Genomic DNA, 22,687 nt, shown 5'->3' with positions numbered 1-22,687 from the left:
AACTTCTACACCTGCACTATCGAGAGAATCCTCACGGGGAACATCACAGTCTGGTTTGGGAATAGCACCAAGCAGGACAGACAAGCACTCCAAAGGGTAGTGCGTTCCGCAGAGCGCATCACTCACATGGAACTTCCTGACCTGCAGACCATCTACTACAAGCGGTGCCAGACCAAGGCCAGGAGAATTGTGAAGGACCCCACCCATCCCAACAATAGACTCTTCTCTCTGTTGAGGTCAGGGAGGCGCTTTCGCTCCCTGAAGACCAAGACAAAGAGGCTGAAGAGGAGCTTCTTCCCACAGGCCATTCGGGCCCTGAATCAGGGAAACTGATAAACTGTGGGGACCACCACCACCATGTAACATAACTGTATATCTGTATATATATATTTATATTCAATTACCTTATTACACAACAACTGTAGATATGTTATTATACGAAATGGATCTGTACATTCTGTAGATTGTGTACATATATACACAACCATATACATTGTACATTGTGTATATAATCATAATATACATATATTGTACATACATTGTTAATATATTTTGTACATACATAGAATATATATATTTATCTTGCATATATATATATATATATATATATTTCACATATAGAGAATATCTATATTTCTCTATGTACCCCTGTTTCTTTTCCTCAGTTTGGACAGAGCACTCTCCACCATTTCACTACGAGTTATACTGTGTATGACTATGTATGTGACGAATAAACCAAACTTGAATAAACTTGAATATGTGACTATATTAGAAGCTTATAGTGAGTAAACCTGTGTATTATTTTTCTTTTCTGATAGGTGGCCTTGACATATGACTCATCGGAGGCAGTAGTGCCTGCTGTGGTAGAGTGGAGATCTACCGTAATGGCCAGTGGGGAACCGTGTGTGATGATCACTGGGACATGAAGGATGCAGAGATGGTGTGCAGACAGCTGGGATGTGGCTGAGCTCCCCGGGCCCCTGCCAGTGCCCACTTTGGTCAGGGACAAGAACCAACATAACTGGATGATGTTCAGTGTTCAGGAACTGGGAAATATATGAGTCAGTGTTCACATGGAGGATTTGGGAAGGAGGACTGTGGACATGATGAAGATGCTGGAGTTATATGCTCAGGTAAGTGGATGTTTTTGTAGCAGTAAATTTTGTAAATAAAACCATTTACAAAACAACTTAACTTGTTTAACAGGTGACTTGAGGAGTCCTACATTCTTCCAAGTCTCATCCCACTCTGCTGTCTCACCTGGAGAGACCATTCAGTTCAGATGCACCACACCCAACCCAACCTGCATCTCCACAGAGTTCAGACTGTATAGAGATGGGAAATTGAGACTGTATGCACAAACTGTTACTGGATCTGTGGTGTCCACTTCTGTGCTATTGAAGGCATTGAGTAACATATTGAGATGTGGAAGAACTGGAAAAGGGTTTTGTAAAGTGACAGATCTCCAGGAGCTTGGTCATCCTGGAGGTGACTGATCTCCAGGAGCTTGGCCACCCTGCTCGAGAGTTTCTCAGAATTCAGCAGCAGGCTACCAGCAGTATATGATGTGCCCTAAACCTTCTGATAATAAAGAGCCAGAAAGGCTCATATGCCACCAAGATTCAAAGGAGTTTAATTGGCTATAACAAGCTCCTTACTGTGGTTCTGTCCTTTACACCAATAACATGTGTAATTGACTTAATAGCATCTCCGTTACTTTCTGGAATTACAGTAATTAGGCCCTTAGCATAAGTAATTGGTCCTCTAGCCTGGACCATGTTTTTAAGTTTGCCTTTGTTAAGCCTTTCTTTAAGAAGCTGCATCTTGACCCTGCTGATCACTGGAAACACAGTTCTTTTTACATGAATCAGGTCATGATCATCATCCACACGGTCCACTTGGTGCAACTTCAGTCACATTAGCTTTCAGTCCTCGAACACCAGGCCACAGTTCTGGTTTCTACTTCTACTCTTCTCAGCCACAATGTGTTCTTCACGCAAACCATGCCAGTAGCAGACCTAAAATGTAACACTAACATTCTATGCAAACTAATGAATATTATATAATAGGACAGATGTCTTGCGTATTTAATTCTGCAAGTTGTCAAATTTTGAATCAATCTCTCTATCTATAATAATATGCTACAGACAAATATCAAAACCAGGAGGATACCTACCATTTTTCTGTCCCTGTGTGTTCCTCCCAGTACTGTTGAAAAGCTCCATCACACTCTGGCTGTATATAATCCTAATAGCTGCTACATGTTCCATTACAAAGCTAATTTCATATTCCTTTGACTATTTATCTGTGACAAATTCAACCCCACAAATCATATTAGGTTTATGCCCTGAACAGTTTTGTGTTAATTTTTCCCCTGATCAAACACATCTTAGTCAAATTCTGAGTAAATGTCCAAGCCAGTCATGAGCTGGACAGAGTAGGCAGAACTAGTAGGTGAACACTGACCCCTGCTGGACACAGTAACAGTCCCTCTTTTAATGTTTTATATTTGCCATTTACTTATTTTATGCCCATCGCCCCCAGATATCTGACGCTGATGTACATTCTTTTAATTCAGTTTCATTAATTTTATTACATCTCAGGAGCTCAAAATCTTGAAAATGGTTTCTTCTGTTTCATTAGTTTTTCTTCTTATAATATTTATTTTCATAAGAAAAATTACATTATGGACTGTCAAGACCACAAATGTAAGCCATTTTGTTCAGAACCTTTTATTAACAATAAATATAAAAATATATTTAGATGAATATTTACAACACCGTAATATTACCTTTTTGTAAAAAGTTTCACTGGTAAAACATTGTAATGATAAATCTCACATATTGATGGTGTTACAAGGTTCTAAACGTTATTAATGGACTAGCAATGACAAAAGATGCTATTGTCCACATCAGCTAGTTCTCCACATGCTGTGAAGCACAACTGAACAATACAGGCAACAACATTTTCTTCAGGAGAAACTAATTCAAAAAGAGCACTTTGAGTCCATACAAGAAGTTCACGTCCCTAATCGACCTCTTCAATAGTGGGCCCCTGGGTGCCGGCCCTGAGCGGGCACGGGCCTGAGCTCCACAGCTTCCAGCTGGCATCCCTCCCCGGTACAGTTTGGCGATGATGGGTTGCACACCTTCTCCAGCTCCTTCAACTGATGTACGTACTCCTCCTTTTCAGCCAGCTGGTTGTTCTCCAGCCACATGATGGCTTGGTTGCACCTCTCAGTGACTTTCTTCTTGTCATCCTCACTGATGTTGTTCTTCAAGTTCTCATCTTCCACACTGTTCTTCATGTTAAAGGCATAGGACTCCAGAGTGTTCTTAGCAGCAATCTTCTCTCTCTGCAGGTCATCCTCTGCCTTATACTTGTCTGCTTCCTGCACCATCCTCTCAATCTCCTCCTTGCTCAGCCTGCCCTTATCGTTGGTGATGGTGATCTTGTTCACTTTGCCAGTGCTTTTGTCCACTGCCGACACATTCAAAATGCCATTGGCGTCAATGTCAAAGGTCACCTCAATCTGAGGGACTCCTCGAGGTGCAGGTGGGAGGCCCGTCAGCTCAAACTTCCCCAGCAGGTTGTTGTCTTTTGTCATGGCTCTTTCACCTTCGTAAACCTGGATCAGAACACCGGGCTGGTTGTCTGCATATGTGCTGAAGATCTGGGTCTGCTTGGTGGGGATGGTGGTGTTGCGTTTGATGAGAGCGGTCATGACTCCACCTGCGGTCTCAATGCCCAGAGACAGCGGGGCCACATCCAGCAGCAGCAGGTCCTGGACATTTCCAGATGTGTCGCCCATTAAGATGGCAGCCTGAACTGCAGCACCGCAAGCCACTGCCTCATCTGGATTGATGCTTTTGTTCAACTCTTTGCCGTTGAAGAAATCCTGCAAAAGTTTCTGGATTTTGGGGATTCTCGTAGAACCTCCAACCAAGACAATGTCATGGATCTGGGATTTGTCCATTTTGGCATCTCTAAGGGCTTTCTCCCAGGATTCAGTGTTCCCCTGAACAGGTCAGAGCACAGCTCCTCAAAACGTGCTCTGGTAACAGAAGTGTAGAAGTCAATGCCCTCATACAGGGAGTCGATCTCGATGCTTGCCTGAGAGCTGGAGGACAGGGTTCTCTTGGCCCTCTCACAGGCTGTGCGCAATCTCCTCAGTGCACGCTTGTTCTGGCTGATGTCCTTCTTGCACTTCCTCTTAAACTCCTCCACAAAATGGTTGACCAGGCGGTTGTCAAAGTCCTCCCCACCCAGGTGTGTGTCTCCTGCTGTTGCTTTCACCTCAAAGATGCCATCTTCAATTGTCAGGATGGACACATCGAACGTACCCCCTCCTAAGTCAAAGATCAGCACATTGCGCTCTCCCTGCTTGCCTTTGTCCAGGCCGTAGGCGATCGCTGCAGCTGTGGGCTCATTGATTATCCTTAGGACGTTCAGCCCAGCAATCACACCAGCATCTTTGGTTGCTTGCCTCTGAGAGTCATTGAAGTAGGCAGGTACAGTAATAACAGCGTTGGGTACCTTCTGACCCAGGTAGGCCTCTGCAGTTTCCTTCATTTTCACCAGGACCATGGAGGAGATCTCTTCAGGGTAAAAGGACTTCTTCTCTCCTTTGTACTCAACTTGAATCTTTGGCCTGCTTCCATCACTGATGACTTGGAAGGGCCAGTACTTCATGTCAGACTGCACGACCGGATCGTCGAACTTCGGCCAATCAGCCTCTTGGAATCAAACACTGTGTTGTTGGGGTTTATGGCCACTTGATTCTTCGCAGCATCCCCAATAAGCCTCTCTGTGTCTGTGAAGGCCACGTAGCTGGGTGTGGTCCTGTTGCCCTGGTCATTAGCAATGATCTCCACTTTTCCATGCTGAAACACCCCCACACATGAGTAAGTGGTGCCCAGGTCAATCCCAATAGCAACTCCTTTAGCAGATGACATGTTGCTTGTAGTCGCGTATCTAAAGTTACACATATGAAAATTATGCTCTAAATTAAGACACATGCAGTTAAAACAGTAATTACAACACAACAAAAGTAACTAAAGTAACAGCAATAATAATAATAATAATAATATAATATAATAATAATAAATAATAATACCATAAAGATTTAAGTGTCTAATTGTAAATAACATAGGCGCTGTGCTTTAATACAGCCTGCAATATGATCCAAACCCTTCAAATCCAAAATCGAAGCAGAACTGCACACATGCTTCTTTTATCTTGGTAATAATAAGGTTGATACACGAAGCGTAGCTTTGCAGAATAATCTTATAGTTTGAGGATTTATTTTCATTCGCTAGTTAATTAATATCAGTAGACTATTGGCAGAGACCATAGAAAGAAAGAAAGTTAAACGCACTTACATTTATCAGGATTCGGAATGATCTAAAGTTGGTGCCCTGTTAAAGCCGCTGGTTTACTCCTCCTCGCTCGTGCGTTAGTTACCAGTCCGTGAACGCTGTGTCTTCCACGAGCTGCCGCTCGCGCTTTATATTCAAGCAGGTAACGCCCCCGTTCACCTCGCGACAGTTCTAGAGGATTCTCCATTGCGCGAGCTCACCAACCGCGAGTCAGCCAGCGACGCCGCCAGTCCAACTGTAGACTACTGATGTCTCTGAGACCGAATTAGTCCGTAGAAATGAAACAAAGATCCAGGATGGTCTGAAAGGGGACAATACCAACAAATAACCAAACAAGTTGGAAAATGGGACATAAATGGGAAAGCGGAACCACATAGGCTATGTAAATGACTATAAATAAATGTTTTACTTTATCATAAAATTACTTCAGTCATTCCGGTCCAACGTAACGTTTCCTATTTCCCCACATTTAAGGACTGCTGTATATGTTATATTGTTCAATAAATCTGTATACAAAAGGTATTCATTAAACGTGTTTTTACTTAGATTAGTTTCAGTAGGACATTCGAGTAAAAGCAACAGAAAAAACGTGGTCCGTCCAGAACTTTCCCCCGCTGTGGTCTTGCGTCAGTGGTGGGCGTGGCCGCATCAGCTTGCTTTATTCTAATTGGTCTGATTCGCACGAGCGTTGGAGAAACAACGAGAAATGTCAGGAAGTGAAGGGAGAGCGGTGTGGCCGGGAAGTTCATAAAATCAGAGGATTAATAAAACTGCGAGAGGGAACATGTGGATGCAGTGATCGAATACTCTGGGTCATTAGAGAGGGAAACACATTCACATGGCAAGTAGGAGACAAAACCAAAACAAAGACACGTGGCCATGGCAACGCGAAGGGTTGGTCTTCAGCCCGCCCTTCGCCATGGCCCGCCACTCCCTACGTTGAAGCTGGAAATCACTGGACTGTATAAATTCTTATTGATAAATATTTATTATTCAGTACAGACACTACCTGAGATTTTCAGATCATTCCAAGGGTTCCTACTTTTGCTAGGCTACGTGCGCTTGAATACCTGACATACGGAACTGTTATGAGTTGGTCCGGAGAAGGGGGAAGCTTTTCCTTGTTGCGCACACGTGTTGAGTTCTGATTTGTTTACCAGCTAGCTAGCTAGCCACCAGGCTAGCCTGTTAGTGTTTTGGTGGCATGAAAGAGGAAGAATGAAAAGCAATTTTGCTTTTTGATTTTAAAGAAGCGAAACTATCCCTTAGCTTATTTTGACTCAGTAATATGCCATAATTACATATGTGAATTCGTCAAAGACGAAAGAGATGATTGTCAAAGACCTCCAGCCTCTGTCCACAGAGGAAGAGGTGGATTTCCAGGGATTAGAGAGGACCCTTGATCCCACATATAAAGTCCCTATCAGAAAAACAATGACTGAGACTCATTTATTGTCTGTGTGTAATGAGTGCAAATGTAAAGTCAGGACAACTCTGCAAAATACACAAAGTGTTGTGCTTGCAGGTAAGTGTCTGGTTCAGTCATAAATGGTGGCTTGATATGAGCCCATTCATATGCCAAGGAAAGGCTGTAGTATCTTCCTATATACCAATTTGCATCTTTATTCTTCTGACATCTTTTACAGAAATGTTTTGCATGACACATTAGGGCACACAGAAAATGCTTTGCTTAGTTCTACAGGAATATGTTTAAAAGGGGGAATACCAGGAAGGCGATGGGACCAGACGGTATCTGCGGGAGGGTCCTCAAAGCCTGCGCAGATCAGCTAGCCCCGGTATTCGCCGACATCTTCAATCTCTCCCTGACGCTCGGTATCGTCCCGTCCAGCTTCAAGCGGTCCACCATCGTCCCCGTCCCGAAGAAACCTCGACCCTCCGACCTCAATGACTACCGCCCTGTCGCCCTCACATCAGTCGTGATGAAGTGCTTTGAAAAGCTAGTCAGAGACTTCATCACATCTTCACTGCCAGCCTCCATGGACCCACTGCAGTTTGCATACCGCCACAACCGCTCCACTGACGATGCAATTGCACATCTGCTCCGCACTACACTGACTCACCTGGACGAAGGGAGGGGAAATTATGTTAAAATGCTATTTGTCGACTACAGTTCAGCATTTAACACTATCATCCCCTCCCTACTCACTACTAAGTTGGGGGATCTAGGACTGCATACATCCCTGTGCGACTGGATCTCCAATTTCCCAACAGACAGACCACAATCAGTGCGAGTGGGCAACTGCGCCTCATCCACCCTCACCCTCAGCACTGGAGCTCCTCAGGGTTGTGTCCTAAGCCCCCTGCTCTACTCACTGTACACCTACGACTGCACAGCCACTTCCAGCTCCACCATCATTGTCAAGTTTGCTGACGACACCGTTGTCGTGGGTCTGATCTCGGACAACGACGAGAGGGCCTACCTGGAGGAGATTAAACACCTGGAAAACTGGTGCCAGGAAAATAATCTCCTCCTAAACGTCAGTAAGACAAAGGAGCTGATCGTGGATTGCAGCAAGAAGCAGGAGCGGCACTACCAACCTGTGAGGATCGGTGGAACCACGGTGGAGAGAGTAGATAGTTTCAGGTACCTTGGTGTTCACATCCCGCAGGACCTGTCCTGGTCCCGCCATACCAACTCCCTGGCAAAGAAGGCTCGTCAGCGTCTTTACCACCTCAGACGCCTAAGAGACTTCAGACTGCCCTCCAAAGTACTGCGGAACTTCTACACCTGCACTATCGAGAGAATCCTCACGGGGAACATCACAGTCTGGTTTGGGAATAGCACCAAGCAGGACAGACAAGCACTCCAAAGGGTAGTGCGTTCCGCAGAGCGCATCACTCACATGGAACTTCCTGACCTGCAGACCATCTACTACAAGCGGTGCCAGACCAAGGCCAGGAGAATTGTGAAGGACCCCACCCATCCCAACAATAGACTCTTCTCTCTGTTGAGGTCAGGGAGGCGCTTTCGCTCCCTGAAGACCAAGACAAAGAGGCTGAAGAGGAGCTTCTTCCCACAGGCCATTCGGGCCCTGAATCAGGGAAACTGATAAACTGTGGGGACCACCACCACCATGTAACATAACTGTATATCTGTATATATATATTTATATTCAATTACCTTATTACACAACAACTGTAGATATGTTATTATACGAAATGGATCTGTACATTCTGTAGATTGTGTACATATATACACAACCATATACATTGTACATTGTGTATATAATCATAATATACATATATTGTACATACATTGTTAATATATTTTGTACATACATAGAATATATATATTTATCTTGCATATATATATATATATATATATATATATATATATTTCACATATAGAGAATATCTATATTTCTCTATGTACCCCTGTTTTCTTTTCCTCAGTTTGGACAGAGCACTCTCCACCATTTCACTACGAGTTATACTGTGTATGACTATGTATGTGACGAATAAACCAAACTTGAATAAACTTGAATATGTGACTATATTAGAAGCTTATAGTGAGTAAACCTGTGTATTATTTTTCTTTTCTGATAGGTGGCCTTGACATATGACTCATCGGAGGCAGTAGTGCCTGCTGTGGTAGAGTGGAGATCTACCGTAATGGCCAGTGGGGAACCGTGTGTGATGATCACTGGGACATGAAGGACGCAGAGATGGTGTGCAGACAGCTGGGATGTGGCTGAGCTCCCCGGGCCCCTGCCAGTGCCCACTTTGGTCAGGGACAAGAACCAACATAACTGGATGATGTTCAGTGTTCAGGAACTGGGAAATATATGAGTCAGTGTTCACATGGAGGATTTGGGAAGGAGTACTGTGGACATGATGAAGATGCTGGAGTTATATGCTCAGGTAAGTGGATGTTTTTGTAGCAGTACATTTTGTAAATAAAACCATTTACAAAACAACTTAACTTGTTTAACAGGTGACTTGAGGAGTCCTACATTCTTCCAAGTCTCATCCCACTCTGCTGTCTCACCTGGAGAGACCATTCAGTTCAGATGCACCACACCCAACCCAACCTGCATCTCCACAGAGTTCAGACTGTATAGAGATGGGAAATTGAGACTGTATGCACAAACTGTTACTGGATCTGTGGTGTCCACTTCTGTGCTATTGAAGGCATTGAGTAACATATTGAGATGTGGAAGAACTGGAAAAGGGTTTTGTAAGTGACAGATCTCCAGGAGCTTGGTCATCCTGGAGGTGACTGATCTCCAGGAGCTTGGCCACCCTGCTCGAGAGTTTCTCAGAATTCAGCAGCAGGCTACCAGCAGTATATGATGTGCCCCTAAACCTTCTGATAATAAAGAGCCAGAAAGGCTCATATGCCACCAAGATTCAAAGGAGTTTAATTGGCTATAACAAGCTCCTTACTGTGGTTCTGTCCTTTACACCAATAACATGTGTAATTGACTTAATAGCATCTCCGTTACTTTCTGGAATTACAGTAATTAGGCCCTTAGCATAAGTAATTGGTCCTCTAGCCTGGACCATGTTTTTAAGTTTGCCTTTGTTAAGCCTTTCTTTAAGAAGCTGCATCTTGACCCTGCTGATCACTGGAAACACAGTTCTTTTTACATGAATCAGGTCATGATCATCATCCACACGGTCCACTTGGTGCAACTTCAGTCACATTAGCTTTCAGTCCTCGAACACCAGGCCACAGTTCTGGTTTCTACTTCTACTCTTCTCAGCCACAATGTGTTCTTCACGCAAACCATGCCAGTAGCAGACCTAAAATGTAACACTAACATCTATGCAAACTAATGAATATTATATAATAGGACAGATGTCTTGCGTATTTAATTCTGCAAGTTGTCAAATTTTGAATCAATCTCTCTATCTATAATAATATGCTACAGACAAATATCAAAACCAGGAGGATACCTACCATTTTCTGTCCCTGTGTGTTCCTCCCAGTACTGTTGAAAAGCTCCATCACACTCTGGCTGTATATAATCCTAATAGCTGCTACATGTTCCATTACAAAGCTAATTTCATATTCCTTTGACTATTTATCTGTGACAAATTCAACCCACAAATCATATTAGGTTTATGCCCTGAACAGTTTTGTGTTTAATTTTTCCCCTGATCAAACACATCTTAGTCAAATTCTGAGTAAATGTCCAAGCCAGTCATGAGCTGGACAGAGTAGGCAGAACTAGTAGGTGAACACTGACCCCTGCTGGACACAGTAACAGTCCCTCTTTTAATGTTTTATATTTGCCATTTACTTATTTTTTATGCCCATCGCCCCCAGATATCTGATGCTGATGTACATTCTTTTTAATTCAGTTTCATTAATTTTATTACATCTCAGGAGCTCAAAATCTTGAAAATGGTTTCTTCGTGTCATTAGTTTTCTTCTTATAATATTTATTTTCATAAGAAAAATTACATTATGGACTGTCAAGACCACAAATGTAAGCCATTTTGTTCAGAACCTTTTATTAACAATAAATATAAAAATATATTTAGATGAATATTTACAACACCGTAATATTTACCTTTTGTAAAAAGTTTCACTGGTAAAACATTGTAATGTAAATCTCACATATTGATGGGTTACAAAGGTTCTAAACGTTATTAATGGACTAGCAATGACAAAGATGCTATTGTCCACATCAGCTAGTTCTCCACATGCTGTGAAGCAAACTGAACAATACAGGCAACAACATTTTCTTCAGGAGAAACTAATTCAAAAAGAGCACTTTGAGTCCATACAAGAAGTTCACGTCCCTAATCGACCTCTTCAATAGTGGGCCCCTGGGTGCCGGCCCCTGAGCGGGCACGGGCCTGAGCTCCACAGCTTCCAGCTGGCATCCCTCCCCGGTACAGTTTGGCGATGATGGGGTTGCACACCTTCTCCAGCTCCTTCACTGATGTACGTACTCCTCCTTTTCAGCCAGCTGGTTGTTCTCCAGCCACATGATGGCTTGGTTGCACCTCTCAGTGACTTTCTTCTTGTCATCCTCACTGATGTTGTTCTTCAAGTTCTCATCTTCCACACTGTTCTTCATGTTAAAGGCATAGGACTCCAGAGTGTTCTTAGCAGCAATCTTCTCTCTCTGCAGGTCATCCTCTGCCTTATACTTGTCTGCTTCCTGCACCATCCTCTCAATCTCCTCCTTGCTCAGCCTGCCCTTATCGTTGGTGATGGTGATCTTGTTCACTTTGCCAGTGCTTTTGTCCACTGCCGACACATTCAAAATGCCATTGGCGTCAATGTCAAAGGTCACCTCAATCTGAGGGACTCCTCGAGGTGCAGGTGGGAGGCCCGTCAGCTCAAACTTCCCCAGCAGGTTGTTGTCTTTTGTCATGGCTCTTTCACCTTCGTAAACCTGGATCAGAACACCGGGCGGTTGTCTGCATATGTGCTGAAGATCTGGGTCTGCTTGGTGGGGATGGTGGTGTTGCGTTTGATGAGAGCGGTCATGACTCCACCTGCGGTCTCAATGCCCAGAGACAGCGGGGCCACATCCAGCAGCAGCAGGTCCTGGACATTTCCAGATGTGTCGCCCATTAAGATGGCAGCCTGAACTGCAGCACCGCAAGCCACTGCCTCATCTGGATTGATGCTTTTGTTCAACTCTTTGCCGTTGAAGAAATCCTGCAAAAGTTTCTGGATTTTGGGGATTCTCGTAGAACCTCCAACCAAGACAATGTCATGGATCTGGGATTTGTCCATTTTGGCATCTCTAAGGGCTTTCTCCACAGGATTCAGTGTTCCCCTGAACAGGTCAGAGCACAGCTCCTCAAAACGTGCTCTGGTAACAGAAGTGTAGAAGTCAATGCCCTCATACAGGGAGTCGATCTCGATGCTTGCCTGAGAGCTGGAGGACAGGGTTCTCTTGGCCCTCTCACAGGCTGTGCGCAATCTCCTCAGTGCATGCTTGTTCTGGCTGATGTCCTTCTTGCACTTCCTCTTAAACTCCTCCACAAAATGGTTGACCAGGCGGTTGTCAAAGTCCTCCCCACCCAGGTGTGTGTCTCCTGCTGTTGCTTTCACCTCAAAGATGCCATCTTCAATTGTCAGGATGGACACATCGAACGTACCCCCTCCTAAGTCAAAGATCAGCACATTGCGCTCTCCCTGCTTGCCTTTGTCCAGGCCGTAGGCGATCGCTGCAGCTGTGGGCTCATTGATTATCCTTAGGACGTTCAGCCCAGCAATCACACCAGCATCTTTGGTTGCTTGCCTCTGAGAGTCATTGAAGTAGGCAGGTACAGTAATAACAGCGTTGGTTACCTTCTGACCCAGGTAGGCCTCTGCAGTTTCCTTCATTTTCACCAGGACCATGGAGGAGATCTCTTCAGGGTAAAAGGACTTCTTCTCTCCTTTGTACTCAACTTGAATCTTTGGCCTGCTTCCATCACTGATGACTTGGAAGGGCCAGTACTTCATGTCGGACTGCACGACCGGATCGTCGAACTTCCGGCCAATCAGCCTCTTGGAATCAAACACTGTGTTGTTGGGGTTTATGGCCACTTGATTCTTCGCAGCATCCCCAATAAGCCTCTCTGTGTCTGTGAAGGCCACGTAGCTGGGTGTGGTCCTGTTGCCCTGGTCATTAGCAATGATCTCCACTTTTCCATGCTGAAACACCCCCACACATGAGTAAGTGGTGCCCAGGTCAATCCCAATAGCAACTCCTTTAGCAGATGACATGTTGCTTGTAGTCGCGTATCTAAAGTTACACATATGAAAATTATGCTCTAAATTAAGACACATGCAGTTAAAACAGTAATTACAACACAACAAAAGTAACTAAAGTAACAGCAATAATAATAATAATAATAATAATACCATAAAGATTTAAGTGTCTAATTGTAAAAATAGGCGCTGTGCTTTAATACAGCCTGCAATATGATCCAAACCCTTCAAATCCAAAATCGAAGCAGAACTGCACACATGCTTCTTTTATCTTGGTAATAATAAGGTTGATACACGAAGCGTAGCTTTGCAGAATAATCTTATAGTTTGAGGATTTATTTTCATTCGCTAGTTAATTAATATCAGTAGACTATTGGCAGAGACCATAGAAAGAAAGAAAGTTAAACGCACTTACATTTATCAGGATTCGGAATGATCTAAAGTTGGTGCCCTGTTAAAGCCGCTGGTTTACTCCTCCTCGCTCGTGCGTTAGTTACCAGTCCGTGAACGCTGTGTCTTCCACGAGCTGCCGCTCGCGCTTTATATTCAAGCAGGTAACGCCCCCGTTCACCTCGCGACAGTTCTAGAGGATTCTCCATTGCGCGAGCTCACCAACCGCGAGTCAGCCAGCGACGCCGCCAGTCCAACCGTAGACTACTGATGTCTCTGAGACCGAATTAGTCCGTAGAAATGAAACAAAGATCCAGGATGGTCTGAAAGGGGACAATACCAACAAATAACCAAACAAGTTGGAAAATGGGACATAAATGGGAAAGCGGAACCACATAGGCTATGTAAATGACTATAAATAAATGTTTTACTTTATCATAAAATTACTTCAGTCATTCCGGGCCAACGTAACGTTTCCTATTTCCCCACATTTAAGGACTGCTGTATATGTTATATTGTTCAATAAATCTGTATACAAAAGGTATTCATTAAACGTGTTTTTACTTAGATTAGTTTCAGTAGGACATTCGAGTAAAAGCAACAGAAAAAACGTGGTCCGTCCAGAACTTTCCCCCGCTGTGGTCTTGCGTCAGTGGTGGGCGTGGCCGCATCAGCTTGCTTTATTCTAATTGGTCTGATTCGCACGAGCGTTGGAGAAACAACGAGAAATGTCAGGAAGTGAAGGGAGAGCGGTGTGGCCGGGAAGTTCATAAAATCAGAGGATTAATAAAACTGCGAGAGGGAACATGTGGATGCAGTGATCGAATACTCTGGGTCATTAGAGAGGGAAACACATTCACATGGCAAGTAGGAGACAAAACCAAAACAAAGACACGTGGCCATGGCAACGCGAAGGGTTGGTCTTCAGCCCGCCCTTCGCCATGGCCCGCCACTCCCTACGTTGAAGCTGGAAATCACTGGACTGTATAAATTCTTATTGATAAATATTTATTATTCAGTACAGACACTACCTGAGATTTTCAGATCATTCCAAGGGGTTCCTACTTTTGCTAGGCTACGTGCGCTTGAATACCTGACATACGGAACTGTTATGAGTTGGTCCGGAGAAGGGGGAAGCTTTTCCTTGTTGCGCACACGTGTTGAGTTCTGATTTGTTTACCAGCTAGCTAGCTAGCCACCAGGCTAGCCTGTTAGTGTTTTGGTGGCATGAAAGAGGAAGAATGAAAAGCAATTTTGCTTTTTGATTTTAAAGAAGCGAAACTATCCCTTAGCTTATTTTGACTCAGTAATATGCCATAATTATATATCTGAAATTCGTCTAGATATCCTAAGACCGTCAGACGTGTCAGTCGGTTTTACTGCATTTGTCATGGACACCTCAGAGAATATTAATTCTGGTCCTGATACCGTTAGTGAGGGTAAGTAGCGAACGTTAGCTTTGGTAAGATAATGTTTAGCCAAACAGTAGCAAGCTAGCTAACTGAACTGTCTGGTACGTGTCATGAGTTTGATGATGTGTCCTTAGGTAGCAGATCTTGTCAACGGTTGAGGAATCAAAGCGGATTTTGGTAAGTGTGTTACACTTGTTAGATAACTAGCTAACTAAATGGATGTGGAAAGCAGTAATTTGTGTTGCGGAGTTTTGTTGGTTGTGTGAACATTACTGATTATATTTGAGTAAACTCTCTCTCTCTCTCTCTCTCTCTCTCTCTCTCTCTCTCTCTCTCTCTCTGTGTGTGTGTGTTGTGTGTGTGTGGTGTGTGTGTGTGTGTGTGTGTGTGTGTGTAGGCTACTGGGACTGTGTAATAACTTTGCCTACGTGGTTATGCTGAGTGCTGCCCATGACATTTTAAAACAACAGGAATCTCAGAACACAACATTGCCTGTAAGTTATAGGTCTGTATATGCTTGTATGTCTGTATTCCAGTGTGCCTTGTTGCCTCAGAAAATGATCTTGTCACATTATTACAATAAACAATTTGATTTGCTAGAATACAATTAATAATATTATTAATAAAATGAATAATTAATAATAAATTAAATTGAAGGCATCTAAAAATTCTCATTATCAAAGCCTACTCTAGTGTGGCTATCTGTCCAGGAAATGCACTAGAGCACTTTTGTAAGTCATTCTGGATAAGAGCATCTGCTAAATGCCATAAATGCTGATGAAGTTGCCTGGTTGCAGAGGCTACATGCTGAGTTGGCTGTGCATGTTGCCCTGTGTTTTGTAGACTCCAGCACCAGGTCTGCATCAGTCAAACAGTGGAAACAGCAGTAACTCGAGTCGCTATGACTGCAACCCTGTGTCAACTGCAGTAAGTCTTTCACATGCACAGAAACGAATGATGCGTTCTGTATGTGTCTCATGCACTGATAGTTTTATCAACACACTGTTATTACATGTGCTAGTTATTTTCATTTTTTTAAACTGCACCATAATGCAAGCTAATTGGCTTATTGTAAAGTTCTGTTGGTATGCTTACAGACCCATTACTGTGTCTGTTCTATCATATGCTATAATTCTTCTTTCTGTCTTCAGGCTGTCCTTCTGGCTGACGTCATTCCCACTCTACTGATCAAGATAACAGCACCGTTTTTCATACACAAAGTGCCTTATGGGTACTGGCTACAAATATGTAGTATGAAGGGTCACAGTTTGAACAGGGAACACAGATCTGACTGCCTAACATCAGTACCAGTCTGTAGATTTTCAGAATCAGTCCTTCACTGTGGTATAAAAGAAGAAAAAGTTTATTTTATATCTCTACAGCACAGTTCATTCAGTTTATGATTCTAATATGTGTTTATGGACAAAATGCGTGGTCTAATTTGGTTGTTGTTGCGATTGACAGTTGCCGTGTGCTGACTTGTGTCACCACAGCCACAGCTAGCTTCTTGGTGGTATCATTTTCTTCAGCTGTGTGGATGAGCATCTTGGGTAACGTGCCTGTGTGTGTGTGTGATCTCTTTATTGTACCTTTGACCTGTGCTGATTTAGATGTATTGCTGGTTTCGTGTCTAGGTGTGATGTTTGCCAGTGTGAGCTCTGGTCTGGGGGAGCTCTCCTTTCTCTCCCTCACTGTCTATTTCAGCAGGTACAGCTCTTGTTCCCCGTGCCTACAGCACTGAGTAATGTGTCCTGTATGTAAAGCACAACAAACCCATTTTGCAGTCTGAAACAGGACGCTCCGAACACTCATACCTTTTGTGCACTGTGACCTTATACTGCGATTTTCTTGTTTCACACTCTATAAATGAAAGCAGCTTAACATGTTCTTCTGTGGCATTTCATTTTACTGTTATCCTTAGTATCATTATTTTTTTTTTCTTTTTAGCAGATTTGTTCTTGTATGAATTCCTTTTGATCACTAATTCAATCATGCGTTTTATTGTAGGTGTCATTAACACATTTGTTAATACATTTGTTTTCATCTGCATTTTATTAAAGTTTTTTGGTCTTCGTGGTGCTTGTATGGGGCTCCAGAGTGCATTTGAAATATGATTACTGGTTTCTATTTCTTATTTTTCTTGTGTTTTCGTTGTTGGCCCCTGTAGTGATGTGCTCAGTGGATGGGGATCTGGTACAGGGGGAGCTGGTGTTGCTGGCGCTCTCATGTACTCCGCCCTCACGCAGGCTGGTCTGTCACCGCGGGTTACGCTCCTGGTGATGCTACTTGTTCCCGTTGTCATGGCGATCAGGTCAGACCGAGTCTCTAAACCCTCCAGGGACCATGTTGTTATAATGGTCTTTAATATGCATACGAGACTAATTTACCACATATTCTAGCCCCCTTGGGCTGGCTCCTACATGCTGCATCACTTCTCTCATCCTTCCTTTGTATTTCTCTCTTCCAGTTATTTCATTCTCCTGGTGTTTCCTCCCTCGTTCCTGCAGTGGAAGACCAGAGAAACTCAGCCTAGTTTGTCATCTATGGCTGAACAGTCCAGAGAAAGACGTCCTTTGTTACAGGAGGATGACAGTATTCACAAGGAGCAGAACAAAGGTGGCGTGTGCCTGTCTTAATGCTCTCAGGCTTATGTCACATTGTGTGTACTTCTCCATTTTCTGCAAGTGAGGTTCTTCAGTATAGTATTTGTTGAGCTTGAGTGATTGGATTTGTATTGGAGTGTATGTAGATAACTGTGAGAACTGCTGACCATACTCTCTTCTGATTGACAGAGGCCCAGCAGACTGGACCTCTCACTTTCTCAGACAAACTACACATTTTGAAAGTGAGCTGCGTATGTCTTTGTGTTTGTGTGTCTTTCTGTCTGTGTGTGCATGTGTGCTTTTGTTTTCATATGCATGCCTTGGTGTTTGGTCTCCACAATAAAGTTCAAAGGTATGGATGTTTGACCAAGAGAGACATAGTGTCAGCCTCATTGATGGAGGGTGTGTGGTGTGTGAGGCCCTTTTTATACTGAACTAACTGCAAACTTCTATTTTAAAAATGAGCCATGTGTGTTTGTTTGTCCGTGGGTCTTTGTGCAAATCGGTATTGACGAGTGTCAGTGAAGAGTGTGTGTGTGTGTGTCCTGTGTTTGGATTTATGTTTATTGTCCTTAATGGCACTTTTTGCATTATACACCCCTAGCTGCATTTTGTATGTGTGTGTTTCATTCTTGCAGGGACTGCGGAGGTTTATTTTGCCTTTAGCTTTGGTCTACTTTGCTGAATATTTTATTAACCAGGGATTGGTGAGTGCTACCTACACTGTCTAGTGTCTGAAGCAGTTTGAGTTCTGTATCTGAATCTGAGACCTTTTATATACACTTAATTCACAAAGTATTCAGACCCCTTTACACTTTATTGCATTGTGGATTTGAGTTTGAATGGAGGTAATTTTCATTTTTACCCATCAATCTACACTTAATCACCTATAATGTTTTTAGGAACTTTTAAAAAATAATTAAAAATCAATAACAAAAATCGTATTCAGAATAGTATTCAGACCCTTTTCTGCGGTGCTTCGGGTTGTTTGCTGTTTGAGATGTGAACTGATTGGACAGAGTTTGGAAAGGCACGATTTACACTGTCGGGACAAAAAAAAGCAAGTCATCGAGTCCAAGGATCTGTTTTCCATGATCAAACTGTAGCAAGGCACAGATCAAGGCAAGCTTAGAAAACAATATCCAAGGCTTCACGCGTCCCAGGACCACAGTGGGCTGAGTTGTTTTGAAATGGTAGAAGCTGGAAACAGCCTTGAACCTTCCTAGAACTGAACATTTGGGAAAGACAGGCCATGGTCCAGATTGTAAGGAAGAAGCTAGAGCTTCTATAAGCATAAACTATGTAACCGTGGCACTTCACCCACAACAGAAAGCTTGTGGCCGGTCGGGACTTAGGGGAGGCTCTGAATACTTTCTGAATCCACTGTTGTTTTTCTCTCGTTATTTTTTTCTTTCTGATTTGTGCATTTAGTTTTATTTATTTACAATACTTAATTAAATCCCACTGTGAAGTTTCACATTCCTTTGTTTCTCCTGGTCCTCTCTCTCTCTCTCTCTCTCACTCACTCACTCACTCACTCACTCACGCTCTCTCTCTCAGTTAGAGCTGCTCTACTTCCGGAATGCACGGCTCTCCCACGCTGAGCAGTACCGCTGGTAATACGCAGCATTTCCCTCCACCTTCAGTTTGCCATGAGCCCCAAACGCTGGGAAGGACCCTGAAGTTGCAAGAGTTATTTAGCTGAATCCCAGGAAATTTAGTGTTTGCTCATTAAGGCCTGAGTTCATTGCAGATTTCAACTGTTTGAAGAAAATACAGGAAGAAGTGCCTGCTTTATGTGTAAACATCCGACACGAATAGGGAATGACGTAGAATGCAGCTCATGCTGATTGTGATATGTGATGGACAGTGTGCGTTCATTGTGTCATTGTCTCAGGTATCAAACTCTGTACCAGATTGGCGTGTTCATATCCCGCACCTCCCTCTACTGCATTAAGATCAAGAAAATTTGGTGGTTATCTGTTTTGCAGGTATGTAAAGAGTAATAGAAAAGTGATGAGTCTGACAGTGAGCAAGAAAATTCAGAACGTATAATAATAAAAATAATCGTTATACATTTCTTATTGTACATTATTATACAATATCAACATCAGTAATAATAATACTTTATTATTGTTGCTATTATTATTATTGATGTTGAGATTGCAATGGCTTTATTGAAATTAATTCATAAGTTATGAGAGTTCTGAGTTTATAATTGCTGTCAAAGATTTGTTGAATTGAATACCTCTCTCTCTTTTTCTCTCTCTCTCCCAGTGTGTGAATGCAGTCTTGCTGTTTTTTTCAGTGTATTACCAGTTCTTGCCAAGTGTGTGGCTCGTGTTTGTCATAGTTCTCTACGAAGGTCTGTTGGGAGGGGCGGCCTATGTCAACATCTTCTACATGATCCACGCAGAGGTATGTGGTGTGAGAGGGGCTTCGTTCATGTCTGCTAGAAAACGCTGCAAAATGACACAGAGATTGAGGGACAGCAAATGAGTTCTGGAAGTAGACTGTGCAGGTAACTGAACTAGCAGACATTAGAGCTAACCAGCTCTAGATCTTGGTATCCGCAAAAAAGGAGAGCAGCTTGCTATGCAAGAAATCGGCTATGCAGACATCTCAGTCCTCGAGAAGTGCAGATGCAGTTAGAAACAGTCACACAAAAGCTATACACACTTTTACACTGCCAACAATACAGGTTAAGGTACAGGGCTAACGTGAACTGGAACCTAATCTCCTCCCAGTCAAAGAAGCTCCACTGCATCTGCATCTTCTAAGCTGAAATAGTGGCACGGCAACTTTGCTAGAATAGCTATAAATAGTGTTGTATTCTTCCAGTGTGACACACAGGCTGAGAGTAGACTGAGTAGTGAGCACAGCATGTAGTGTGTAGGTGTAGCTAGTAAAAGAAAATATATATTTTTTAAATTTTACAAAATAAATATTTGTAAAAACTCACTATTTATGCTTCCCCAAGCACCGTATTTGGACATGATTCCACTCCTAGTACTTGCACAGAGTGGTGGAAGAGTATCCCTGTTCACACCTGTATACCTGCACAGGTGTGTGGGTGATGTCCCTGTTCACATCTGTATACACCTGTGATATATTTTGATTGCACTTTTTGGGGTTTTCCTATTGCAGACTGGAGAAGACGAGAGAGAATTTGCCATGGCTGCAGCAAGTGTAGGGGACAGTTTTGGCATCGCACTCTCTGGACTTGCAGCCTTTCCTGTTCACAGCCACTTCTGCTCTCTATGAGGGGAGGGGCTGAGACATACTGAAGTGACTGCTTGGTGTTGATGTATGGCCTCGCAAAAAAATATTGTGGAGGACATCATGGGTCTTCTTAATCAGAGGAAAATTGTGTGAATCTTTTATTTGTAAGGATTTTGTATTTGTAAGGATTCCCTGCTTCAGGTAGGTCAAATGAAAGCCCTGCCAATGCAAGACTGCTTGTGTAGTGAGACACAGCACAGATAAGAAGTCTGCTCCTCTGTGTGATCCTTTGGTACTTGGACAAATAACTGATGGTGAAAATAAACTCATTTTTTTCACAGTTTGGTTTGTGCATTGGGATCTGATGTATATCTAACCTGCTGTGATGATTCCTGCTTCAGTTTTCAAAGGGCAGAGTGGTAAAAATACAAATCAAAAGACAGATTTATCCAAGTCATTAGCAGAAAAACGCACGCAGGTTAGAGGTGTTCTGGATAGCATTCTGAAGACGTGAGGTTAACAGGCTCCCTCAGTGGATGACCAAAACAGGAAATTATTCAGTCTTTGTGAAAACACACTATTGTCAGTTTGGTTGCTGTTGACATCTTTGTGTTCACAGCTGCCTGAATGTTTTTAGTCAGTTCTATGTACTAGTTTTCCCTTTCTGCAGTCCCAACAACTGCATACACAAATAAAAAGTATACACATGTACATAGATGGACCAAACTATGGCCATCCACCATCCATAATGGAACATGTTTTATTCATACAATCGACAGCCTTTTGAACCACTTTGCTGCTAATCCTCTAAAGATAAATGGTGTCTTCAGTGCGGTTGCAGGTGTCACAGAAGATTCCATAAAGAAGTGAGGTACATGTAGTTTGAAGGTTGCTGGTTCAAGCCCCATCACGGGCAAGTTGCCACTGTCCCTGAGCAAGACCCTTAACCCTCAATTGCTCAAGTTGTACTGAGTCATAATTGTAAATCACTTTGGATTAAAGTGTCTGATAAATGTAAATAATGAACTATTATTAAAGCTCGGTGGAGATATCCAGTATACCCCAACCAGCCTGTAGAGCTGGTTTATTTTTGTTCATGCTTGCTGTTTTTAGTTGTTTTCTGCTAGTCAGTTCCACATAGAACAAAACTCTTTCAGTTGCAGAGTTTCAAACTCAGGTCCCAGTAGCAAAAATGAAAGGATTTGGGCATGATGTTAAATCAGAGTTCAGCAGAGGCCATCAAATGTGTTTTTCTCATCACAAAATGTTTAAGATGAGTATAACAAACATTTGCCATCTGTGACATTAAATGGTACAGCAGAAGAATCTCAGAGTTGATCAACATGTCAGTCACTAATCGATGTGATAAGTCAGGTTAAGCTGTAACTGACAGTCTAGATCTCCATCAGTCATGACAACCTGGAAAGCAGCATTTCAAAGGGAATATTTCTTAATTTTTCATATGATTATATCCAAAGTCAAATAATTCTTCTCCCTTGTCTCTCCAATTTACACCAACGATGCCCTGACCACTTTTCTGGAAAACACTGATACAAAAATGTAACACTGTAAAGCAAACTCATCTACACCAAACAACTTTTTCTGAAGGAAACGGCTGCAAACACAGCAGAGTCTGTAGCTTCTTTAGAGAGTGAGCAGAATGAGAGCAGTTCCTGGTCTTGTGATCAGAAGAAGATCGCTGCCTTTGCACAGCAATATGGCTCTACTTTGTGACTGTGGGGTCAGTGATGACAAGATGGTGGAATCCTTAAGTGCAGGTTTTGTCACAGGTAACAGTCAAAAAAATGGGCCCCAGAATTCAAAAGTAGTCTATTCCAGTTATATTCAAACTACAGTCCTCAAGGCCCAGGTTTTCCACACTCCCTTTATCTAGGAGTCAGATGTGTCAACAAAGTTGTCCCACCCAGTTACTATAATCTTCTAATCAACTACAAATAATTACAAAATCCAGTACCATGTTAGGATTTTAGGTCG

The 22,687-nt window shown here is 42.8% G+C and overlaps 1 protein-coding gene, 2 long non-coding RNA genes and 2 pseudogenes across 5 annotated transcripts; 3 read left to right on the top strand and 2 right to left on the bottom strand.

The window, feature by feature from the left end:
- The first annotated feature begins 322 nt into the window (after positions 1 to 322).
- On the top strand, positions 323 to 1,551 carry LOC118242323. The gene is made up of 3 exons (XR_004776765.1): positions 323 to 359; positions 819 to 1,133; positions 1,207 to 1,551. It is a non-coding gene; the product is annotated as an uncharacterized LOC118242323 (long non-coding RNA).
- A 1,242-nt stretch (positions 1,552 to 2,793) lies between these two features.
- On the bottom strand, positions 2,794 to 5,947 carry LOC118242321 (annotated as a pseudogene).
- Positions 5,948 to 8,438: 2,491 nt separating this feature from the next.
- Positions 8,439 to 9,563, top strand: LOC118242322. The gene is made up of 3 exons (XR_004776764.1): positions 8,439 to 8,475; positions 8,946 to 9,260; positions 9,334 to 9,563. It is a non-coding gene; the product is annotated as an uncharacterized LOC118242322 (long non-coding RNA).
- A 1,507-nt stretch (positions 9,564 to 11,070) lies between these two features.
- On the bottom strand, positions 11,071 to 13,755 carry LOC113590755 (annotated as a pseudogene).
- A 445-nt stretch (positions 13,756 to 14,200) lies between these two features.
- cln3 (CLN3 lysosomal/endosomal transmembrane protein, battenin) lies at positions 14,201 to 21,035 on the top strand. Of its 3 annotated transcripts, XM_027032797.2 has the most exons (15): positions 14,435 to 14,894; positions 15,002 to 15,044; positions 15,265 to 15,361; positions 15,711 to 15,794; positions 16,019 to 16,098; positions 16,332 to 16,417; positions 16,502 to 16,574; positions 17,035 to 17,178; positions 17,335 to 17,483; positions 17,660 to 17,712; positions 18,109 to 18,177; positions 19,031 to 19,086; positions 19,368 to 19,461; positions 19,748 to 19,888; positions 20,618 to 21,035. In XM_027032797.2, exons 1-15 carry the CDS (start codon positions 14,846 to 14,848, stop codon positions 20,732 to 20,734), a joined length of 1,335 nt encoding a protein of 444 aa, XP_026888598.2. In that variant the 5' UTR covers positions 14,435 to 14,845; the 3' UTR covers positions 20,735 to 21,035. The 3 variants fall into 3 exon arrangements, 2 of the variants coding, with proteins under 2 accessions (XP_026888597.2, XP_026888598.2); XR_003412267.2 differs by having other exon boundaries at positions 14,201 to 14,894; positions 16,332 to 16,574; positions 19,779 to 19,888; positions 20,618 to 20,706; XM_027032796.2 differs by having other exon boundaries at positions 14,431 to 14,894; positions 16,332 to 16,574.
- The last annotated feature ends 1,652 nt before the right edge of the window (positions 21,036 to 22,687 follow it).

This window comes from Electrophorus electricus, chromosome 1, assembly GCF_013358815.1.
Source record: "Electrophorus electricus isolate fEleEle1 chromosome 1, fEleEle1.pri, whole genome shotgun sequence".
Taxonomy (NCBI): Eukaryota; Metazoa; Chordata; class Actinopteri; order Gymnotiformes; family Gymnotidae; genus Electrophorus; species Electrophorus electricus.
The sequence above is the reverse complement of the archived record's forward strand: the minus strand, read 5'-3'. Positions and strand labels throughout refer to the sequence as shown.